Here is a 23098-nt window from a genome sequence, read left to right as displayed (position 1 = left end):
AGAATGAAGTCTCATTGGTGCTCCTCTGGGCCACGCCCCAGACAGAAGCAGAAGCAAAAGTCCTTTCCCTTCTGCGGGGAACAGACAAAGTTTCCTTTGGGGGCTGCCAGTGGGTTTTCTGTGGGGCAGCCATGGGGCCGGGCCTGATCCTGCCAGCGACTCTCCTGCCGATGGTACATCTTTGTCTCACCCTGGTCCATGGAGTGGAAGGAAGACTCCCGCCCCCTGGTAAGCAGAGCTCCTGGATGGAGGGTTGGTGAGGGCTTGGAGACACACGCCCGTCATTATTTTATTTATGTACTTCATTTACACTCTGCCTTTCTCCCCAGTGGAGACCTTAAGTGGCTTACAACATTCTCCTCTCCTCCATTTCATCCTCACAACAACCCTGCGAGGAAGGTTAAGCCAATGGGAACCTAAGGTGGCTTCCCTAGCTCCCCCTCGCCAGGGTTGGCCCCTAGAGTGGCTGGTTTTGTGCCCCACTTGCTGCTCTGCCTCCTGCCCAAACCCTCCAGGTCACGGCAGGAAAGGCAGCCCACTTGGCGCTTGGCTGCTGGGAGGGACAGAAGCAGGGGAGCCTCCCTCTTGGCTTGCACCCCCTCCCCTCAGAGGATCCCACGAAGCCCACCCCACACTCCAGTCCTTGTTAATATGGAAGTTACACAGGGGCTGGAGGATCTCTCACTCCCCAGGTGGCAGAGAGGGAAGGGGGGGCTCCCTCCGACCCTTCCAGGTGTGGGTGGAGAAGGGGGGGGCCCTCAGCCCCCTGGGCCCTTCTCAAGCTTTTACGCACTTGCTCAGCCTGGGGGCTCTTTTGCTCTGGTCCTGGGTGCCTTTGGCACAGAGTCAGCCTGAAGGGCATCAGACTGTCCTTGGCCCGTCCCTGGAAGCACCCCCGTTTCTTTCTCTATCTTTTTATAGTCCACCATTCTTGTTGAGACTCAAGCTGGGATAGAACATTTAAAATAATGCAATAGAAAATCAGAATGGGAAGGGATTAAAACAAATCGGTTCCTGCCCCCTACACTATGCAGGCAATCCACAGCTCTCCCCCCACCCTGACCTCCCCCGGTGGCCCCTGCTCTGTGCTCAGCGGAAGGCAAGAACCCTCCAGGATCCCCGGCCAGTCTGGCCCACAGGAAAACTCCTTCCTGACCCCAAAGTGGTGATTGGCATTGCCCTGGGCATGTAAGAAGGGGCCAGGAGAACCCAGCACCAGTTTGTCCCTTCCTGCTCTCCCTCTCCACATCTTTGAACATTCATATTAAGTCAGAGAATCGCCATCGCTGTCAGGGGACCATCCAGCCTTAAATATCTCCAAGGAAGGAGAGCCCACCCCCTCCCGAGGAAGCCTGTTCCACTGAGGGACTGCTCTCACTGTCGGGAAGCTCTTCCTAGTGTTTAGCCAAAAGCTCTTTTGATTTAGTTTCAACCCCTTGTTTTGGGCCCATCCCTCTGGGGCAACAGGAAGCAACTCCACTCCACCCTCTAAGTGACAGCCCTTCGCATACTTGGAAGAGGGCTCTCCTATCACCTCTCGCTCCCCTCCTAAACCCTCCCAGCTCCTGCAACCCTTCCTCATAGGACTTGGTCTCCAGACCCCTCACCATCTTCATTGCCCTCCTTTGGACACGCTCCAACTTGTTAACAGTGTCAGGCACAACAAATAATAATACACACAACAAACAGTACCATAAATTACACCCCTTGTCCCACTGTAAAAATATCCTCCTGAACAATTCCGGTTTTATTTCAGCCCAAACACTTCTGTTTTATGCATTCTGTGGAATGACAGACGCATCGGATGGCACCTTCCTGACTTTGTCCCATTAGGTGGGGGCCACAACAGAGAAGGCTCAGTTATGGTCAACTGTTGACCTGACCCATTTGCAGGGGTACGTCTTCAGAAGGCTTTGCTCGGAGGAGTGAAGCTGTCACTACAGAGCGTATTGGGGGCCATGCAGATATGTGGTCCCAAGCAGTAGTAAACCAGTATGTGATAAAACCTTGAACTGAACCTGAATCAGTAACCGAGAAAGCAACTGTAGGGTGGGTTTGCTATGCATGCTCTGCCTAACTCCCAGCAGTAAATAAGCCACGGAATTCTGTACTAACCGGAGTTCCCACACTGTCTTCAAGGGTAGGCCCATGGAGAATGTGTTGCAGTAGTCCAGTCTTGAGGCCACTGTGGCATGGGTCCTCATGGCCAGACCGGCCATGTCAAAGTAGGGAGCCGTCCTCAAGGCAGAGTGAAGATGGAAGAGAGTGTCTTTTGCGGCTGCGTTAATCTGCCTCCTCAGCAATAATGCTGGGGGTCCAGTATAACCCCTAGGCTCTGAACAGGGTCAGCAAAGATCAGCTGAACTCCATGGAAAGTAGGAAGAACAGGCCGGTTCTCCTCCTTTGGACAGAGGAGTTCTCCAAGGGGAGATCCAGGCATGGTGCTTTACCATACCCGTATAGTGTATCCTTCGAGGCCATGAAGCCTGGTGTGGCCCAAAAGGTTGCAGGGCCATCACCAAACACGGGTGACCAATGGCTGCAGCCTCCGCCTTCAGGGACAGGAGAATCAAATCCTATGGGGGGGGGTTGGAATCAAGGCTGAGAGCCCAAATATCCAAAGGGGGGCAAGCCCTCCACGCTCTGAGGCACGCTGAGCCTCTGGTGGCTGCCAATCCACGCTGGATCTGTCCTGTCTGGGTGCCATCAGCCGACTGCAGTCAGGCCTGAGAAAACTAAGCAGTGGGTAAGGGAGGGTCTCAACTGGAGGGGAAGGGGACTTAAAGACAACCCCCTGCCTTGGAGACTTGGGGGTGGGGTGGGACTGTGGAATTCTCTCCCCTCCCAACCTCATTCATTCGTATATATGAGAGCCGGACTGGTGTAGTAGATAGTGTTGGACTAGGATCTGGGAGCTCCAGGTTCGAATCCTCACTCTGCTGTGGATGCTTGCTGGGTGACCTTGGTTAAACCACACTTTTGGCCTAACCTACCTCACAGGGTTGTTGTTACGTGGATAAAATTGGAGGAGGGGGTAATACCCTTTCTGGGTCCCCATGGGGAAAAAAGTGAGGGTAGAATGAAGTAAACAGATTCACCTCTTTCCTTTATAGTTGCCTATTAAGTCTTTCCAAAAGGAACTGGCTGCTTTTGCTTCTGCCCGGAGACTGATGATGCTGCAGAGCAGAGAATTATCATTGGCCAACTTGTGTTTTCCCTTCCCCTGCCCTAGACGAATAGTGAACTTCTCCCTCCCCCACACCCTGTAATGAAGAAAGCCTGTTAATAACAATAATAACAACTTTTAAGAATAACAACAACAGCAACATTCAATTTATATACCACCCTTCAGGATGACTTAACACCCACTCAGAGCAGTTTACAAAGTATGCCATTATTATCCCCACAACAAATCACCCGGTGAGGTGGGTGGGGTTGAGAGAGCTCTGAGAGAGCTGTGACTAGCCCAAGGTCACCCAGCTGGCTTCAAATGGAGGAGTGGGGAATCAAACCTGGCTCTCCAGATCAGATTCCCGTGCTCTTAACCACTACACCAAACTAGCTCACCTTTTCAACTGAGACTGGAGATGGATTATACACTATGAAAGAACAGTTCAGTCAGACCAATAAACAACGGAGTAAAACTGTATGTGTGTTATGTGCCATCAAGTCGCCTCCGACCTATGGCGACCCTGTGAATAAGAGACCTCCAAAACGCCCTCTCATTAACAGACTTGCTCAGGTCCTGCAAACTGGAGGACGGGGCTTCTTTTAGTGAGTCCAGCCATCTCATTTGGGGTCTTCCTCTTTTCCTGCTGCCTTCCACTTTTCCTGGCATTATTGACTTTTCCAGAGAATTTTGTCTTTTCATGACGTAACCAAAGTACGATAGCCTCAGTTTTGTCATTTTAGCTTCTAATTCAGGCTTGATTTGATCTAGTACCTACTTATTTGTCCTTTTAGCCTTCCATGGTATCTGCAAAACTCTCCTCCAGCACCACATTTCAAATGAATCCATTTTCTTCCTGCCAGCTTTCTTCACCGTCCAACTTTCACATCCATACATGGCAATGGGGAATACCATTGTTTGGATTATCTTGATCTTGGTTCCCAGAGAGACACCTTTATCTTTAAGGATCTTCTCTAGCTCCCTCCCAGCTGCTCTTCCAAGTCTCAATCTTCTTCTGATCTCTTCATTGCAGTCTCCCTGTTGGTTGATGACTGAGCCAAGGAAGAGAAACTCTTGAACAACTTCCTCATTGTCAACTTTAAAATTCTGTAATTCCTTGGTAGTCATTACTTTTGTCTTCTTGGTGTTCAGTTGTAATCCTGTTTTGGTGCTTTCTCCTTTACCCTTCATCAGTGGTAGTGTGAAGTCTTCACTATTTTCTGCTAGAAATGTGGTGTCATCTGCATATCTCAAATTGTTAATGTTCCTCCCACCAATTTTCACTCCACCTTCTTCTAGATCTAATCCAGCTTTTCTTATGATATACTCTGCATAGAGGTTCAACAGGCAGGGAGATAATATGCATCCTTGTCTGACTCCTTTGCCAATTGGAAACAATTCTGTTCCCCCATATTCTGTCCTGACAGTAGCCTCTTGCCCAGAGTACAAGTTGCGCATCAAAACAACCAGATGTTGCGGCATCCCCATTTCTTTTAAGACTCTTCATAGCTTTTCATGATCCACACAATCAAAAGCTTTGCTGTAATCTATAAATCACAGGCTGATTTTCTTCTGTAATTCCCTGGTATGTTCCATTAGCCATCGTAAATTTGCAATGTGATCTCTGGTGCCTCTTCCTTTTCTGAGTCCAGCTTGAACAATCTGGCATTTCTCATCCCATATATGGTAAGAGTCTTTGCTGTATAATTTTGAGCATCACTTTGCTTGCATGGGAGATTAACGCAATTGTCCGATAGTTGCTGCACTCCTTGGCACCTCCTTTTTGGGGACTGGACTGTAGACTGAGTGATTCCAGTCCATGGGACACTTGGTTTTTCCCCATATTTGTTGACGTATTCTTGTTAAGATTTTGATGGACTCCATTTCTGTGGTTTGAAATAGCTCTGTTGGTATCCTATCTACTCCAGGTGCTTTGTTTCTCCCAATTGCTTTGAGGGCAGCTTTTACTTTCTAAGATTTCTGGTTCTTCATCAAAGGATTCTTCTTCAAAAATATGTGTCATCCTTCTGTTATGCACAAACTTGTGCCTTAGGTGTCCCTCTCGCCAATCACAATAAGAGACATACAGACCACGGAGTCCTGTAGAATGAAGCAATATATGATTGTTTAATTTAAACAATGGAGGAGCCCTTTTACACAGGAGTAGGTGGTGTCCTTGTGTCCAAAGCTCATCAAAGCTACAATAGAAGTGCAAAGCAATTTATACCCTCAGGTGTAACAATATCACAATATTCTAATATTTGTTATCTTATTGGCTTGCAGTCTTTGACACAGTTGTTTAGGGTTAATTTGATTGAAAGAGCAAGTTTAGATCAGCTACTTAATTGGGGGAATTCCAAGATTTGCAGCTCCTTATCTCCTTATAATGCCACAGGTGGCCAACCCAGCTTGCTGCATAAATCAGTTTCTACAAAAGGCTCTCTGGTACTGATTCCTATTGGAATCCTATAGAATAATATATCATATGTGTAATATGTCTATAAGTGCATCTCTACAAGCAGTATATTTTTTAGTCAGCATACATTCTTCTCTGTTCTTCTTGTTTCAAGTGTTTCAAGTGTCATATTCTTACAGGTTGCATTACAAATACTACATTGGCTCCTGAGCATAGAAAAAGTGCAAGGCATGTAATATTGAAAGGCACAGAAGTAGTATATAAAATCCCTTTCTTCAAATCTATATCCATCACTTCCATCTCTTCTGTATAGTTCTTCAGTATGTTGTTTCCATCTTTCCTTTATTGTGTCCTGAGCAGATACTGTATTTCCATGTTGATCTTTGAGCATCCTGAGCCGTGGCTTGAATTTCCCTCTGATTTCTCAGATCTTTTGGAACAAGTCTCTTTTTTGTTATTGTCTTCTATTTCTTTTCAATGGTTATTATAATAGATTTCTTTGTCTCTGCATGCAAGTCACTGAAAAGCTGCATTTAGAATTTTGACTCTGTTTCTGTCACCTTTTGCTTTTGCTTCTCATCTATCTTTAGCAATTTTAAGAGTTTCCTCAGTCATCCATTTAGGCCTCTCCTTTCTTTTGGCTACAGGAATAGTCTTTGCACATTCTTCCCTGACAGGGGCGTAGACTTTGCAATTTCCCAGGGGGGGCTGGGGCCGGGCCAGAGGCATTGCTATGCCAGTGACATCACAGGGAGGAGCCATTGACATCACAGGGAGGGGCTTTCATTGCCACCATTTGGAGGCGGGGCCATGGGAGATTTAGGGAGGGGCTCTGCACAAATTTAGGGAGACCCAGGCACCCATGGGGACCCCCCTAACAATGCCCCTGAGCTGGGCCAAACCTAGGAAAAGGTGGGAGTTGGCCAGTGGTTCTAGTGCTATCTTGCTGTGTCCTGGTTTTGAAATTCACTTTTAGGATAGTCATTTTATGATCTATAATTATACATGCCATGTGTATAGGACAAACTAATGGTCACAAATTTGACACTAAGAAAGGCAACACAGAAAAGCCTGTCGGAGAACATTTTTTAAAGTTTTCCTGGACGTTCATTTACAGGAGTCTTGATTCTGCCTTATTCATAAGCAGGGGTCATTTCATAGAAAAAGAGCTGGAGGAACTCATTAGCATAACTCATTAGCATATGCCACATCTCTTGCCATCACTGGAAGTGTGTCATTAGTATAACTGATTTGTATATGCCACACCCCCTGATATCACCTATTCTGGCTGTTTTGAACCGAATCCTGGCCATTCAGGGCTGAAATTGGGCCCAAAATGGCAAAAAGGGGCTGAAAATGGCTGAAAAGGGGCCCAAAATGGTCAGGATCAGACCACTGATGAGTGGGAGAGTGATCCACCACCCATCAGAGGCCCAATCCAGGCCGTTTCGGCCCCAATCCAGGCTGAAATGGGCCCAAAATGGCCAAGTCAGGTGGGTGGGGCCACCTGACATGTGACCTCTTTGGGGAACTGCCAGAACTGCGTGCCTGTGCATTCCCCCTCGAAATAAGCCCTGTTCATATGGGTGACTTAGCACTGAAATTTACTAAATTATGGCATGGCAGATGCCTTCGTTTGGTAAGTGCATGGTTGAAGTCTGAACCAGGGCAGAATACAAAACAGTTGCCGTGCACTCGACTTCTGAGCAGTGTGCAGAGTGCAAAGTAGTAGCAAACTCCCATCTTCTCACTTCAAGCTCATATCCTATAAGTGAATACAAGCACATTTTGAGGCAATCCAGAACAGTGCTAGTCATGACCCCCCAAAAAACTCGCAATTATACTACCTAGGATTTTATATACCTTGTTTTCTTAGCGCACTGCTTAAACTCCACCTTAAAGACATTATTAACCAAATCACAGCCTGGACACAGGGCAAAAGGAAACTTTTAAAAGGCCTCTGATCTGCACCCCCCCTTCCAATCTTGTTCATGCAGATAGGGCTTCTCATTGCTTCAGAGAGACAGCACTCATTTTTAGGAATTGTCCTTTTCTGCAATAGAAACCACCTCTCCATTTAAACATGGAATGGAAATTGAAAGAGGAGTTTAGGAGTGGCTGAAGCAGCCCCCCCCCATACATTACCATGAAAAAAACTAACTGTTCTCCCACGCCCAGCAAAAAAAACCCCACAAACAAACAAACAAACAAAGCTATTTCAACAAGGAAACATAAGGCCTACCCTTTCCCAGTGTTCCATTTCCAAAATACAACGTAATGATCAGGTTACTGGAAAGTAAAATAGAGGCTCACTTTTTTCCATTAAAAGGATTAGAAACTGGTCCTTAACAGAGTAGCATTGACTGCAGAGAAAACCTGATGATAGGTGGCTGGAGCGTGCTGGCTGGTGTGAGTGTATAAGTTTTAAAAGGGAAGCAGTTTTAGAAAAAAATTAGTTTTAAAAAAGAAGTCAGAGTTCTTTATCATAGAAACTCCATACTTTGATAGGAACGTGAAGAGAGCTTCCTACCTACAGATCTGTTCTGAGGAGGAAGTCCTCATGAGTAGACATGGACATGGAACAAAAAAAAAAAAAAAAACCCCGCAGGTTCGTGATTCATGGGTTTCACGAACCATGGAACTGGACCAGTTACGAACCAGTTCGTGGTTCGTGGGATTTAAAGACCCCTTTCCGGTCTTAACAGCAGCAGGGAAAGGGGCTTTTAGCAGTTTAAAGGGCCCTTTCCTGCCTTGCAAGCGGCAGTGTGTCATAGTCAAAGGTATTTTAAGGCAGTGTATACATTCTTTTTTATATAAATTTTTATAAATATAAGCAGGACAGAAAAAAGAAAATAAAAACAATAGCACAATTATAATTATGTCCAAAGAAAAACAGTAAACATAATGTAACAAACAATATAAATAACTCAGGTTTTTTATATCCAGCACATATCAATCCTTGAATGTGTTTGGTGTCTGTCCGAAATGAAAGTATAGTCTCCAATATTCAGATTTTTGATCCTACAAGCATCTCCCAATTGTAACATTTCTGTATAATTAAACACATTTTGGAGAAGATGGGGGGGGGAGTGAAGAGAGGGGAGAGACTTCCGAGGTAAATGCTCTCTGGATTTATGGCTGTCAAAAATCTCACATGCTCTCTGGTCCTTTTATTTATGTAAACCGCTTCAGTCGCCCACAATGTAAAAGAGACACAAGCTGGGTTGATAGTTTGTAAGCTTTGTGTTCCCTTTGTAGGATCAAAAATCTCTTTAGACATTTAACCCACTGAAGCCATCATATACTATTTAAGATATTACTTCAAAAAATAGTTTCTTGATAGGAGGGGAGAGAGCACATTTTGGGGGAAGTTTGCCTTCTTTGTTCCCCCCCCCAACTATCTTTTTCTTAGATCCATTACCCCATTCATGTCTCTGAAGATCATTATCTTCTTGAAAATTGAAAATGGATTGGAAAACATTTTCATAAAAACTTTATCTTGCATTGTTTGGTGCATATATTGTTGCTAATGTGTAAATCTTGCCTTTCAGGAGCCTGATTTTCAAAATCAAATATCTTCTATCAGAGTCTCTTTATTCTTCTGTAACATTTATTTGTAAATTGTTTATACAAACCACAATACCTTTAAAAATGATAAATTCTTAATAAACACACTGATACATACAAGCAAAAAACAAGAACAAAGCCCCAAAGAATCATAGAAATTATGATATAACAGGAAGGGGGGGACAATCCTGTGCTCCATCGGCTATTGAAACTGAGACCCTCATGTGAGATCTGAGGGGGCTTGAGCCCCTTAGCCCCCATGTAGTTCACTGGCTGCCCGGGGGGCTCGAGCCCCTCAGCCCCCCCCCCCCATAGTTTACACCTATGTTCCCTGATAATCTCTCTCGTTTCAGCCGATAGTTCTTCCGGCTCATGATCAATTAAACTTAGTATTGCAAATCTGTTCCTTATCTGGTCTTTAAATGCTTCAGAAATGTTATTTAGATTGTATTTTGGCATTATGATTTCTCTTCAGCTTTATTCTAATTTTTGATATTAGGAACTCATGATCTGTATTGCAATTTTGTTTGGTTCCTGCATTGGTCACCTGGTGATTTCCACGTATACAATCATCTTTTTGGTTGCCTGAAGCATGTGTTAGTAATTAACAGGTTGTTGGCTTCACAAAATTCTGTGAGCTGCTCTCCTGCCTCTTTTCGTGATCCTTCTCCAATTTTCCCACAATGTTTGATTCTGCTTTATCTCCTACTTTCGCATTCCAGTCACCTACGATAATCAGCATATCTTTTTTTTTTTGCAATTTTTTTTGTTTATTATTCTGCCCATAGAAATGGCAGAAAGACAAGAATAAGAAAAGAGTAAACAGTTATAGAATTTGGAGTTTAAAAAACAAAAAGAACATTTCCATTCTTCTCTACAATGCTTATCTTTCTTAAAGCAAAATTACAGTCTCTCCAAAATTTTCTTTTTTTTTTTGAATTTTTTTTTATTGGATTAGAAATCAATCAATATTATATTCATTACAATCCATTTCCTTTAAATATTCCAGTTCTAACCCCCTCCCTTTCCCCCCCTTTTGTTGACTTCCAACAGTTTTCCAACCCCTTATCCATATTCCCCCTACTCATTTCATACTTATTTTATTCTAATAAGCATATACTTTCACTCTCTTCTAAGCTTGTCTATTATAACACCGTGCTATCTCTGTTCCCTTTCCCACTTAACTTATCAACTAGACATTACATTCCTGGCATATACCCTTTAATAATAATAATCATTTATCTATTTTTTTGTACTCTATACTCTGTCTCACACCTTCTAGTCTCATCAATATGGGACAAACATTTCATCTCACATTCTACATAACTTTAAGTACTTCTGTAAACATAATATACATTCGACATAAGTCCATCAATTTAACCTATACTCTGTATGTTACTCTTTACTTCCTTCTACCTATCTTATGTTCATTATATTTTAATTATATAATTTCTCCATTATACAGTTATCTGCCAACAATAATCAATCAATTTGACCCATACTCTGCATATTTCTGAGTACCTCTATAAACACAATGTACATTCGGCACTGGTTAAACAATTTAACTCATATTCTGTATGTTACTATATATTTCTTTCCACCTTTCTTATATTCATTCTATTTTGATTATATAATTTCTCCATCGTACAATTATCTGCCAGAAATAAAACTAGTTAGTTTCTATCCTTATAATTCTTATAATAACACCTCTATTACTTAATACTATATATAATAGTCAAATGAAATAGTTGCTTAGAATTTCTCCTTTAACTTTCCTCCCCCCGGTAAAGTCGCTTCCCTCTTCTTTTGTTGTATTTCAGTAATTTTCAAACTGCCACAGTTCTCCTCCCACCTCCCATTTTTTCACCAAATATTGTTTCAGTTTCTCCCAATCCATGTTGAACTGTCCTGGATCAAGGTCTCTCAATTTCCTTGTCATTTTATCCATTTCCGCCATGTACAGCAATTTATAAATCCAGTCCTCGATAGTTGGCACTTCTTGTACTTTCCACTTTTGTGCATACAAAAGTCTAGCCGCTGCTGTCATGTAAAATAACAATGTCCTGTATTGTGCTGGAATATCCTCCATTCCCAAGTTCAGTAGCAGGAGTTCTGGGTTCTTATTAACTTGAAATTGTAAAATGTCACTTATCACTCTTGTTATTTCCCCCCAGTACTGCCTAGCTACCTCACAAGTCCACCACATATGATACAAAGATCCTTCATGCTTTTTACATTTCCAGCATTTATTAGACATGTTCGAATTCCCTAGCACAATTTTCTTTGGTGTCAGATACCAACGATAAATCATTTTGTAAACATTCTCTTTAATATTAGTGCATGTCGTGATCTTCAACGTATTTTTCCACAAGTATTCCCACGCCTCCATTGTTATTTCTTTATTAAAATTTATAGCCCACTTCACCATTTGCACTTTGACTGTCTCATCTTCTGTATACCATTTTAACAACACTTTATAAGTCTTAGAGATTTGCTTTTTATCCTCTTGCAGAATTACCTCCTCTAATTCCGAATTCTCCATTCTTAGCCCTCCCTTCGCACAGTCCGAGTTGTAAAGATCTCTAATCTGTCTATATTGAAACCAATCGTAGCTTGGAGACAGCTCATCTTGCGTCTTTATTCTTAGTTTAGAAAATTCTATTCGTGTTATCTCCTTGTACGTTAAGCACTGTTGTTCATTATCGACAGTTCTCGGATCTATTACTTCGTAAGGAACCACCCAGGAGGGAATTCCTTCCTGTAGGTAATCTCTGTACTTCTTCCAAATTGTGAAGAGGCTTCTCCGAATATAATGGTGTAAAAACATAGAATCTGCTTTTACTTTGTCATACCACAGATATGCATGCCATCCAAATATTTTTTTATATCCCTCTAAGGCCAGTAGTTTGCGGTTTTTCAGCGTCATCCAATCTTTCAACCACACCAAACAGATTGCATCGTAGTAGAGTCTTAGATTGGGCAGTTGCATTCCACCTCTCTCTTTTGCATCCTGTAATACTTTCATTTTCACTCGAGGCTTCTTGCCTGCCCAAACAAAGTCCGATATTTTCCTCTGCCATTTTTCAAACTGCTTAGAGTCCCGAATGATTGGTATTGTTTGTAGCAGAAACATCACTCTTGGCAACACATTCATCTTAACTACTGCAATTCTTCCCAACCATGACAGATTCAATCTATTCCATTTAATCAAATCTTGCTCTATTTGAGTCCACAATTTTTCATAATTATTCTTGAATAAATCTATATTCTTTGCAGTCAGTTCAATTCCCAGACATTTCACCTTACTTGTTACTTCACAGTCTATTATTTCCATTAGTAGCTGTTGTTTTTGTTTAGTCATATTTTTACATAATATCTTTGACTTCTTTTTGTTTACATAGAATCCTGCCAATTCTCCAAATTCCTTAATTTTCTCTATTACCTTTGGCATGTGCTCAATTGGATCTTCCACAATTAACATTATGTCATCCGCAAATGCTCTGACCTTATAGGAAAAGTCTTTTATCTTTATTCCACGGATTGCATTATCTTCTCGAATCTGTATCATCAATATTTCCAGAACCAAAATAAACAACAGTGGAGACAACGAGCAACCTTGTCTTGTACCTTTACCTATAGTCAGTTTCTTAGTCACCTCATCATTCACCACAATTGCTGCACTCTGGTCTCTGTAAATTTCTTTCACTGCTCTTATGAATCTTTCCCCCATTTGTAGCTGTTCCATGGTGGCAAACATAAAGTCCCAGTTCAAATTGTCAAATGCTTTTTCAGCATCCACAAAGAAGAATCCAACCTCCTTGTCACAACGCCTGTCATAATATTCAATAGCGTTTATCACTGTCCTTAAATTGTCTTTAATTTGTCTATTTGGTAAAAAACCAGCTTGTTCCTCCGCAATAAATTCGGACATCCATCCCTTTACTCTTTCCGCCAATATCTTCGCAAAAATTTTATAATCATTATTGAGTAACGAAATAGGTCTATAGTTTTTAACATTAGTCAGATCCTGTCCTTCTTTGGGGATCAATGATATATTGGCTTCACTCCAAGTATCTGGAATCCTTTGATCCTTCAAAACACCATTGATCACTTCTTTTAGGAATGGCACCAGTTCATTGACCATTACCTTATAAAATTTGGCTGTAAGTCCATCAGGTCCTGGTGCCTTTCCCAAATTTGTTGACTGTATTGCCGTCCTTATCTCTTCCTCCGTTACTTCACTATTCAGTTCATCTCTCCATCCTTCCGAGATTATCGCTTCCCTCTTCTTTTGTTGTATTTCAGTAATTTTCAAACTGCCACAGTTCTCCTCCCACCTCCCATTTTTTCACCAAATATTGTTTCAGCTTCTCCCAATCCATGTTGAACTGTCCTGGATCAAGGTCTCTCAGTTTCCTTGTCATTTTGTCCATTTCCGCCATGTACAGCAATTTATAAATCCAGTCCTCGATAGTTGGCACTTCTTGTACTTTCCACTTTTGCGCGTACAAAAGTCTGGCCGCTGCTGTCTCTCCAACATTTTCTTTCCCACTGCTGCCTCCCTTCTACTTGTTTTATATCCCCTCCTTACCTTCTTAATGATCAAAACCACAAGTCATCAGGTCTCTGTTCCTCCTTTCGTGCAGGAAGGTCAACAAAGGGCTTCCAGGTAGCCCAAAAGATAGACGATGTTTTGTCTCTCATCCAAGCTGTACGTTTCGCCATCTCCGCTAACTCTGTCGTTGTCATAGTCCAGTCCTCCCTTGAAGGAGGATAGCTGAGTGCAAATAATGCAGTGAAGTGACGCTGTGCTGATTAAAGAGGCAAAAGGTTTATTTGAGGAAGTTACATACTTGATAGGAAAGAGGAGAGAGAGATTCCTTGCTATCTGACTACATCTTGCAGAGAGACAGAGAAGAAGAGTGGCAGGAGAGAGAAGAAGCAGGATATTGCCCTGTTGAGCCCAATAGGAGACAAGACAAGGAAATGACCCCCCCCCCAGGAAACAAGAGAGGTGCTGCCCTCACTGTCCTAACTAAGTGACCCTTGCTGCCCCCCCCCTGCATGGTAGGCTCTTCTTCCTTCTTGCTGCTGTTGTACACCAGACATTGCTATTTCCAACAAAGGACCCATTGAGAGAGGTTGAGAAGGTTACAAAGATCGAGAACATTGTCGTAAAAGGGAGGGGGGCTTGATATGGTCAATAAACAATATTATCTCAGTATAGAAATGGCCTCCGGAGCTGTTCCATTATATTAAGGTTCTAATCCCTTTGAAAATGCCCTTGGGAACATTTATTCTTTGCACTTTCTGTAAAATGGTAAGAGTGTGGGGCACGGGGCAGGTTTTCTGCCCCTGCCCTTGTGGGCCACCCGTGATGGAACTGAGGGTAGAAAGGAGCCCTTTTCTAAGGGCTTGGAGAGACACCCTCATTTTGCCCCTCCCCATTCCAGTGGGGCAGAGAAAAAGTTTTCCTGAAGTGTGACAGAAGAAGATTTGAGCCCCCCCCCCCCAAGCCCAAAGGCTCTGGACAGATAACCCAAAGGGAAAGAATCCCAGAATCCAAGGCTCAGGAGGGGTGGGGGCAGGGGGGTGGAAGGGGGGCACTGAGGACCCTTCCTCAGGCCCCCTCCCCTCATGAAGCAGGTGGGTGGGTCAGATCCCCTTAAAAGGACCGGGAGGGGAGGGGAGTCTTGGGGGTGGAAGGGGGTCTCTGGGCAAGGACTTGGGGGCACCTGAGCGGAAATCAGCCTCAGGGGTTTGATCAGGGGGGCAATAATGCACCCCCACTTTTAAGTGTCCCCCCTGGGCCCAGCATTCCCACCCATTTCATTTCTGTTGGGGAATTCACTCCCCTAATGCTTTCTAACTAATGCAGAAGAGGCCTCAGCACAGGAGGGGGGGGGGGTGTTCGGGGGGGGGGGGCTGGAGATCTCCCCCACTGGCCTCTCCCCCCAGCTTCTCCAGGGGGCACCCCCAGCCCAGGGGGGTAAACCCCGAGAGCCCAGAGCGCCATGCACCCAGCCCCCACCCACAATTTCTGCCTGTGGCACTCCCTGCAAACCACGGGGGAGGCCCCCCCCAACTGCTGGCTCGAGTCCAGCCATTCTGAATCCCCCCCCCTTTCCAATGAATGGGCCACAAATATACACTTCAGCGCAAGGGGAGAAGAGCCCAGGGGGCCTGCAGCTGCCCAGGCCAGAGCCCGCCCCGGGACGGAGGCAGCGCGGGGGGGGGCACAGAAGCAGCCGGGAGCCCCCTGGAGGCATCCGGAGCGAGGCGCGGGGGGGGGGGGTCCTCTCCGCCCGCTGCCCCGAGGCCGAGGATGGGGGTCCGCTCCACGGCCTCGCCCTTCCCCTCCTCTCTCTCCCCTCCCCGCAGCCGCCCATTTCCTGCACCAGTTCAAGCCCGAGTGCCGCTTCGCCAACGGGACGGCGGGCGAGGTGCGCTACCTGGAGAGGCACTTCTACGACCGCCAGGAGACCCTCCGCTTCGACAGCCGCCGCGGGACCTTCGAGGCCCTCACCGCGCTGGGCCGGCCGGAGGCCGACGCCTGGAACAGCCGCAAGGACATCCTGGACAGCGCGCGGGGCGCCGTGGACTACTACTGCCGCTACAACTACGGGATCTTCGAGGGCTTCTTCAGAACCAGGAAGGGTGAGGCGGGGGGGGGGCACCGCCCAGCGGGCAGGAGGGGGGGGAGGGGGAGGCGGGCAAGTAGAGGGCAAGGAGGGGGCATGTGAGGGAGGGAGGGAGGAGAGCCTGCGGGGTGAGGAGGAGGATGCAGCCCCGTCTTGCCAACTCGCTTTGAGAAGTCACACACGCAGCACCCACAGGCGCGGTTCGTGTGTTCGTGCCTCTCTTCTAGAAGTCCATATGCTGCATAAAATGTGCCTTTCTTTGAAGGGGGTTCTCCTGTGCTTTTTTCACAGTCAACGAAAGCGGGTTCCTGCCCATCGTTTTGTTTGTGTGTGTGTGTGTGTGTGTGTTTGTTTGTTTGTTTGTTTGTTTGTTTGTTTGAGGCCTTCAGAATTACTGTATATCACTGGTTTATTCTTCATGGTGCATAAAATTTCAGTACGCCTCCCCCTGAGAAGGCACTGATAGGCTGTTTGAGCACCCACCAAATTACTTTTAAAATCATTGGCGTAGTCATAGAATCAGAGAATCATAGGGTTGGAAAGGACCTCTAGGCTTGTCTAATCCAACCTCCTATACAATGCAGGAAATTCACAACTGTCTCCCCACACACACCCCCAGTGACCCCCTGCTCCATGCCCAGAAGATGGCAAAAAAACCCTCGTCAGGATCTCTGGCCAAACTGGCCTGGGGGAAATTGCTTCTTGACCCCAAAGTGGCAATTGCATTACCCTGGGCATGTAAGAAGGGGCCACGAGAACTAAGCACTGATGTAACCCTTCCTGCCCTCCCACTCATGATCTGCCCATAATAATTATTATTTCATGGATTTTCCCATCTCCAATGAAGCCTAAAGAAATTTCCTGTCCAGTTGGCCCCTCACAGCTTCTCTCTAGAAATTGTTCCCCACCCCACACGGAGTTCCTAAATGGGGAAACAGCAGGCTAGAAATCTTTTAATACTCATAACATATTTCTGAGAGGCTTACAGGTCTTGTCAGTGATATTTCAAAGTATATTTTGTCATTTTATCACTTTCACAGGCTGATAGTCGGCATAACTTTGTATCCAGTATTTGGTGGGAAAGGGTACGGCAGGGTAGAAACATTTCCCCTTTGAGTAATTATTATCTGTTAATGACCACACAATAATAATAATATTCTTAACATGGCAGGTGTGCAGGGTTATCCTCATATTTCTGGGGAGTGGGGGAGGAATCCGAGAGAAGCAATTCCTTCGCCCACCCCTGTCCATTTCAGGGGTCCTTCAGGAAGACAGGGCAGGTATCTGACTGGGGGAGGACTGGGGGGCTGCAGGCACTGAGGCTCCCTGAGGCCCCTTTGAGAGGGACCCCCCCTCCCCCATGAATGCCTGCTCAGCCTGAGACCTGCCTTTGTGTGGCTGTGCAGGGACCGGAAGGTGAGCTAGTGGACCATCAGCTGTCCTGGTAGGTGGGGGAGGCTGGGGATGGTGCCATTAGAAATTTATCAGCTGGGGACATGAGGACATCCCCCCCCCCCGCCGCCTTCTTGGTCCCTCTGTGCTTTTCCAGTTCTCCTGCATCTCTGATTTTTTTCTCTTTCCCCCCTCCAGCTCAGCCCACAGTGAAAATCTCCTTCACCAAGGCAGAGCCCCAGTCCCACCACAGCCTCCTGATCTGCACCGCGGCAGGATATTATCCCTCGGAGATTAATTTCAAGTGGCTGAAGAACGGGCAGGAGCAGACGGAGGGGGTGGGGTACGCGGAGGAGCTCCAGAACGGAGACTGGACCTTCCAGAACCAGGTGATGCTGGAGACGGTGCCTGAGCGGGGAGACGTCTACGCCTGCAAAGTGGAGCACAGGAGTGTGGAGGAGCCCATCACCGTGCAGTGGGGTAAGAGGCTGGGGTGCTTCTGCTTTCTCATGAGGACAGAGTGGGTGGGAGTTCCAAAGACCTGTGTCAACTCTGACAAGCTCAGAGTTGCCATGGGAGATGCTTCCCAGGGAGGCTTCTGGCTGGATGCTATGAGAGTGCTGGATCTTGTTCTGATCTGGAAAAGAAATGTATTTATTTATTATTTCTAGTCTGCCTTTCTCACTGAGATCCAGGGTGGATTATACAGAGTGAGTGAAAATCAACCTGCTAGGACATTCACTGAGCAAAGTACAACAGTGAATAACAGTCTGGACACTCAGGGAAAGAGATACAACAGGGTGTGGTAGCAGAAGATTTGGAAAAACAAGCATAAAGCGGAGCACAGAGATGAAATCTTTCTGAAACAGAGAGTAACTCGTTTCCAAGGCATGTTTAGCGGCATGGAAACTCCCTAGCAGGCCCACGTCTACATTAGCAGGCAGTTCCCAGCAGAGTAGTGTGCAGCCCCTGGTTTGGCAAGCAAGATGGAACCAGAGGAGGGAGAAAGCGGGTGGCAGATTTTTGAGCTGTCCAGCCCAGGTGAGCCTGATCTTGTCAGATCTCAGAAGCTAAGCAGGGTCGGCCTCGGTTAGTAATTGGATGGGAGGCCTCCGAAGAAGACCAGGGTTGCAGAGGCAGGCAATGGCCAACCACCTCTGTTAGTCTCTCCGCATGGAAACCCCACCAGGGGTTGCCCTAAGTCAATCATGACTTGAGGACAGAATTTCACTTTTTCCCCCATTCCCTGTGGCATATACTCAACATCCAGGGATTCCTGACCTGGGTTTGTATATTCCGACATCATTCTGAAAACTGCTTGTGGTCCCTGCAAAAATAACTGTAAAATTCTTTCAGGCTCTCCTCTCCTTTCTGGGAGACGCATAATGGTGAGAAAGAGTGCCTTATTTGGGGCAGAACGGGCTGCCGGGAAGCCCCGTAAAGCCCCCGGGAGTCAGAGGCGCTCCTGGCCCTGGAGCCCCTCTCTTCATGCACGGGCAACGTGGAGCCAGTCCAAGGACCTCCTAACCCTCTGCCAAGTGTGGCTTTGTCTCAGTTTTGAACACTTTCGAGTCCCTCAGCTGCGTCCATTTCCCCTAAGTTAATTACCCTTTGTTGGAGTTACTTCGGGGCGTCTTCCTGTTGTCCCAGTTTAGTGTTTTACTTTGAGAAGGGAAACACAGAAAATGCCCTGGGGAAGGCATGTCCCTCTCCCCACTCCCTGGGTGGGGGGGGGGTGCAGGATCTGAATGCGAATCCAGCCACCCCATCCTTGTAACTCAGCCCGGTCTCTGGGATCCGTAAGATCTGATCCAGGGGTGGGCCGTGCCTTTGAATGCCTCATGGACCAAATTCCCTTTGTGAAATTGAGAGGCCAAACCTGGCCCTGATCCGTCTTCTCACGCCAGTCTCCTCTTTCCACAGAGCCACAGAGGTCAGACTCTGCCAACAGCAAATTGTGGACGGGGGCCATGGGAGGCCTGCTGGGGGTGGTCCTGGGGGTCGGGGGACTCTCCCTCTACCTGAAGAAGAAAAAAGGTAATGGCGTGGGGGGTGGCCACTTGATGAGCAAATACTGTGGTGGAGAGGAGGGGTACATGCCCCAAAACCCAGTACTCTTCTAATGCCCAGAGCTCTTCTAGCTTCTTCTTCTCTTGGGTCCATCTTAACTGGAAACCTGGCCCTGGTGGGGGGACGGGGGTCAGTATTCTCCAGGCTGTTCTAGTTAGGTTCTGCATACCAAGCGGGTCTCCCACTATTAAATTAACCCCCTCCCCCCAACCCAATAAAAACAAAAAGTGCACATAATGGATATCAAAGCCTGAAATGAGATGGAAGATGCTGAAGAAGGCAGGCCTCTGTTTTTTAAGTGTGCCACAGAGGACCGGAAGTCTTGGGGAGGGGAGCACCTTTTGTCAGTCTCTAGGGGGCATCTTGAGGACTAGGGGCTGGGGCTGGTTTGACATTCCAGCTGGATTTGGGGGGAGGCCCTTCCTGCGTCTCTCTCTGGGAGGAAAGAAGTGCCAGGGCTGAACAAGGGATGGGCTGAGACCTGACCAATGCAGGCTGGCTACTGGTCGGGAGCAGCCCTTAATCCCCAGGCAGAGGGTGGCATGAAAGGGCCCAGGACCAGGGGAGGGCCCAAGACTCAAAACACGAAGGCTGCCAACATCTGCCGGGAGAACTGGAGGCCTTTGCCGACAGGGCTGGCCATGGGGCATACGCCCCTCCTTCGGAAATCATCTCCCAAATGTGAAGTTCTTTAAGGCGGGGTCCTTGTGCTTGGGGGGCTCGGGGGGGCCATAGTGGGCAGCTCCGTGAAAGGACGTTGCAGAGCTGGAGAAAGGTCAGGGGAGGGCAGCCAAGACGATCAGGGGACTGGAGCCCCCTCACTGTGAGGAAAGGCAGAAGAGCCTGGGACTTTTCTGTTGAGATAAAAGAAGACTAAGGGGGGACATGATGAGATGCTTATAAAATCATGCATCGGGTGGGGAGGAGGGACAGAGAGAACTTCTTCTCCCTCTCCCCAAATGCTGGAGCTTGAGGGCAACGAATGAAGCCGATGGGCAGTAGACTCAGGACAGACAACGAGGGAATGAGATGTGGAATTTGCTGTCCGAGGGTGTGGCGATGGCCGCAGGCACAGACTGCTTTAAAGGTGGATTAGATGGATCCATTCAGGAGAGGTCTCATCAGTGGCTAAAGGGAGCCTCCACAGTCAGAGGCAGTCAGTCTCTGAATCCCAGAGCCAGGAGGCTGCATCAGGGGAAGGCTTCAGCCTCTATGCCGTTGTTGACCCTCCAGAGTAACTGGTCGGACGCTGTGTGAGACTGGAAGGGCCCCCACTGGTTGGATCCAGCAGGGCTCTGCTTATATTCTTATGGGGCTGGGCAAGTCATAGCATGGGAAACCCCATAGAAATCAACGCCCAATCAAGAAATTTGACTCTCTCTCTCTCTTTTTCTCCTCAGCGCTTCCCGCCGCACCTGCTGCAGGTAAGGGCTCTCTGTACATCCCCTCCCAGTAATTTTATTTCTTTTTATCCTGCCTGGTACGAAGGAACTGCCCACAGTTTAAAATGGGTCGTACAAAGCCAGTGGGACTTTGCACTGACTTTTGAGTGCTCCACACACTGCACATACAGCCATCCTGCCATCCTTCCAGCAGCCCTGCGAGGTAGGCCAGTTGTGTTAAGATTCCAACCAGCAACTTCCTCTTGGCCCCTATAACAGGGGCTGGGGGACCTGATCTCACCCTCCTCCCCACCAGCCCTGCGTAGTACAGGGGGGCTTCCTAGACCCTTCCCTCTGCATCCCATTGAGTCCCCCTGATCCACCCCTGAACAGGAGATAGTGACTCTCCACCTGCATTCAAAGACTGCTGGAGTGGATTAAGTACCCTTAAAAGCTTACATTGGCTGAGGTTACAAGAGGGTTTATTCCTAGCAGTACCAGCAGATGGTGGTTTTACTTACATGCTAAGAACACACTTTACTGAAATGGAAGAGGCCGATAAAATGTCTGATTGGGCAGGGGGTGGATGGGAATCCTGGCTGACGGCCCAGTTGTGTCCTTTTGCTTTGTGTCCTCTTTGTACAGCATCTGATCGCCTCCCTCCCCCCCCCCTTTCCTGGCAGGGCTCATGAGTCCGTCCTGATGGCTGCAAATCTTATATCCAGAAAAGGATTTTCTTTAGCAAGCAAGATGCTCGTGTTCTTCTACCACCTATTCTACTGATTCGCCTCCAACACACACGGGAAGTCATCTGAGTTCAGGCCGTGTTGTGACTGTGTGTTGCTAAAATCGCCCTTGGGGGCTGCTGGGGTGGCTGGCAAGTCCGTGATTTCGCAAGATCTCCCGCTAACAGCTGCTGCTGCAAACAGGCTACGAAAAGGCATTTATTAATCTGCATGGATGACTTTAACTGGAGGAGCAGTGTCCCTTTTTAGTCTATTTTAAAAGAATACTTTATATATAGAGCTGTCTGTGTGAATTTCTGCAAAATGGAAGCTGCCCCTGGGGAGGTGTGGGGGTTCAGGGTTTGCAGGTGAGCCCTTAGCCAAGGTCTGGCTTACTCCGAGGAAAGAGCTCTTCGGACTGAAGCGGAATGGTCTTTACCCATGGACTGTACTCGCAATGCCCCCTCCCTTCAATATTCTGGTGGGGGGGTTGTCATGGGCAGGAACCCTGTGATGCCCCCACCAGAATTCTCAGGGGGAATTTAGTGCAAGAATCTCTGTCTTCGCCGCAGCCAGGGGACCCCCCCCCCTCATTCTAGGTGCCGTGCACTCCCCTGACCCTTGAGAGAGGGGCCCCACGGGCGATGCAAACAGGAGATGGGAGGCTGTGTGCCAGGAAGGTGGGGGACAGCGTTATTGGCCTTATTGGTGGGGAGGGGGGTTCTCTGGTGCAAGGGCCTGGGGCGCATTGGAAGAGCAAGTGGGGTCTGGTGAGGTGGAGAAGGGCTTGGGGGATTTCCCCCATGCTGGGGATTTTCTGCCCCCCTCCTCTCCTGGTACATGCCAGGGGAGGCAGGAGGGCAGGGGTGCCTGGCTCCTCTTGATGCCCATATCTTGGTAGCCGGCAGTTCCCTCACCTGAGGCTCTCTCCGTGGGAGGGGTCCCCACTTTGGGTCCTTTGATTCTGGAGATCGCTTCAGGCCTCTCCCCCTGTGCCCCCCTCTGCTCTCCCCTGTTCCTCCCAAATCACTCTTCTTCTTCATCATAGTCTTCGTCTTCCGGATTGCATGCCTTAGGCGAACGTGCAAAGGTTTGTCAGTGGAGGGGGCTGTAAAGAAGGAAAAGGTGGTAGAGGAGGGGAGAGCTGGAAAATTGTGGTGGGTGTGGGGACCAACGAGAGGGAAGGGGGAAGCAAGAAAAAGGACGGGGGGCTTTCAAAGCACACTGCCTTCAAGGTACACCCCCCCCTCCAATCTCCTTTCCTGTCAAGTCCTCTGACTGCCTGCCTCAGGACCTCAATGGGAAGTATTACTCCTGAGTAAAAGTAAAAGAGAGTGGCAGGGATGTGCGTGCTTATACTGTAAGGGGCTATCAGCCACCAGTTTAACTCCCAGCCCCGAATTGCTCCCCCGCCTGGCCGCTTCCTTTCCTTCAGCCTCTTTCCAAGGGAGGGGGCTTCTCTCTCCAGGCCTGGTCGGTGTTTGGTTGCTCACCTCATTCCTGTGCTCCGCTTTCCCCCCCAACGGGGACCCAAAGCAGCTCAATTCATTCCCCTCCCCTCCACTCGATCTGCACAACAAACCCATGAGGCAAGCTGGGCTGAGCGTGCCTGCCTGGCCCAAGGTCACCTGCTGAGGCAAAGCGGGGATTCGAACCTGGGCCTCCCCGATCCTCGCCTGACACTCTCACCACTAGGCAACACTGCCTGTCTGACCTGTGGCCCAGGGACTCCCAAG

At 47.4% G+C, this 23098-nt stretch overlaps 2 protein-coding genes across 2 annotated transcripts in view; both read left to right on the top strand.

Annotated features, from left to right (window-relative positions):
* LOC129328487 (H-2 class II histocompatibility antigen, E-S beta chain-like) overlaps positions 1 to 23098 on the top strand; it is a 261776-nt gene that overhangs the window by 204131 nt on the left and 34547 nt on the right. The window lies entirely within an intron of this gene.
* On the top strand, positions 82 to 21660 carry LOC129328493 (H-2 class II histocompatibility antigen, E-S beta chain-like). Its single transcript, XM_054977598.1, has 6 exons — positions 82 to 228; positions 15534 to 15809; positions 17384 to 17665; positions 19109 to 19222; positions 20656 to 20679; positions 21321 to 21660. Exons 1-6 carry the CDS (start codon positions 132 to 134, stop codon positions 21338 to 21340), a joined length of 813 nt encoding a protein of 270 aa, XP_054833573.1. The 5' UTR covers positions 82 to 131; the 3' UTR covers positions 21341 to 21660.

The sequence above is a fragment of the Eublepharis macularius genome, chromosome 4, assembly GCF_028583425.1.
Source record: "Eublepharis macularius isolate TG4126 chromosome 4, MPM_Emac_v1.0, whole genome shotgun sequence".
In the NCBI taxonomy this organism is placed as follows: Eukaryota; Metazoa; Chordata; class Lepidosauria; order Squamata; family Eublepharidae; genus Eublepharis; species Eublepharis macularius.
The sequence above is the reverse complement of the archived record's forward strand: the minus strand, read 5'-3'. Positions and strand labels throughout refer to the sequence as shown.

What these genes read in the sequence shown, in the direction of transcription:
- LOC129328493 (XM_054977598.1), top strand. Translation starts at nt 132, where the DNA reads ATGGGGCCGGGCCTGATCCTGCCAGCGACTCTCCTGCCGATGGTACAT. An exon ending in AGGAAGACTCCCGCCCCCTG is followed by an intron (nt 229 to 15,533) that starts GTAAGCAGAGCT and finishes CCCTCCCCGCAG; the next exon opens with CCGCCCATTTCCTGCACCAG. An exon ending in CTACCTGAAGAAGAAAAAAG is followed by an intron (nt 19,223 to 20,655) that starts GTAATGGCGTGG and finishes TTTTCTCCTCAG; the next exon opens with CGCTTCCCGCCGCACCTGCT.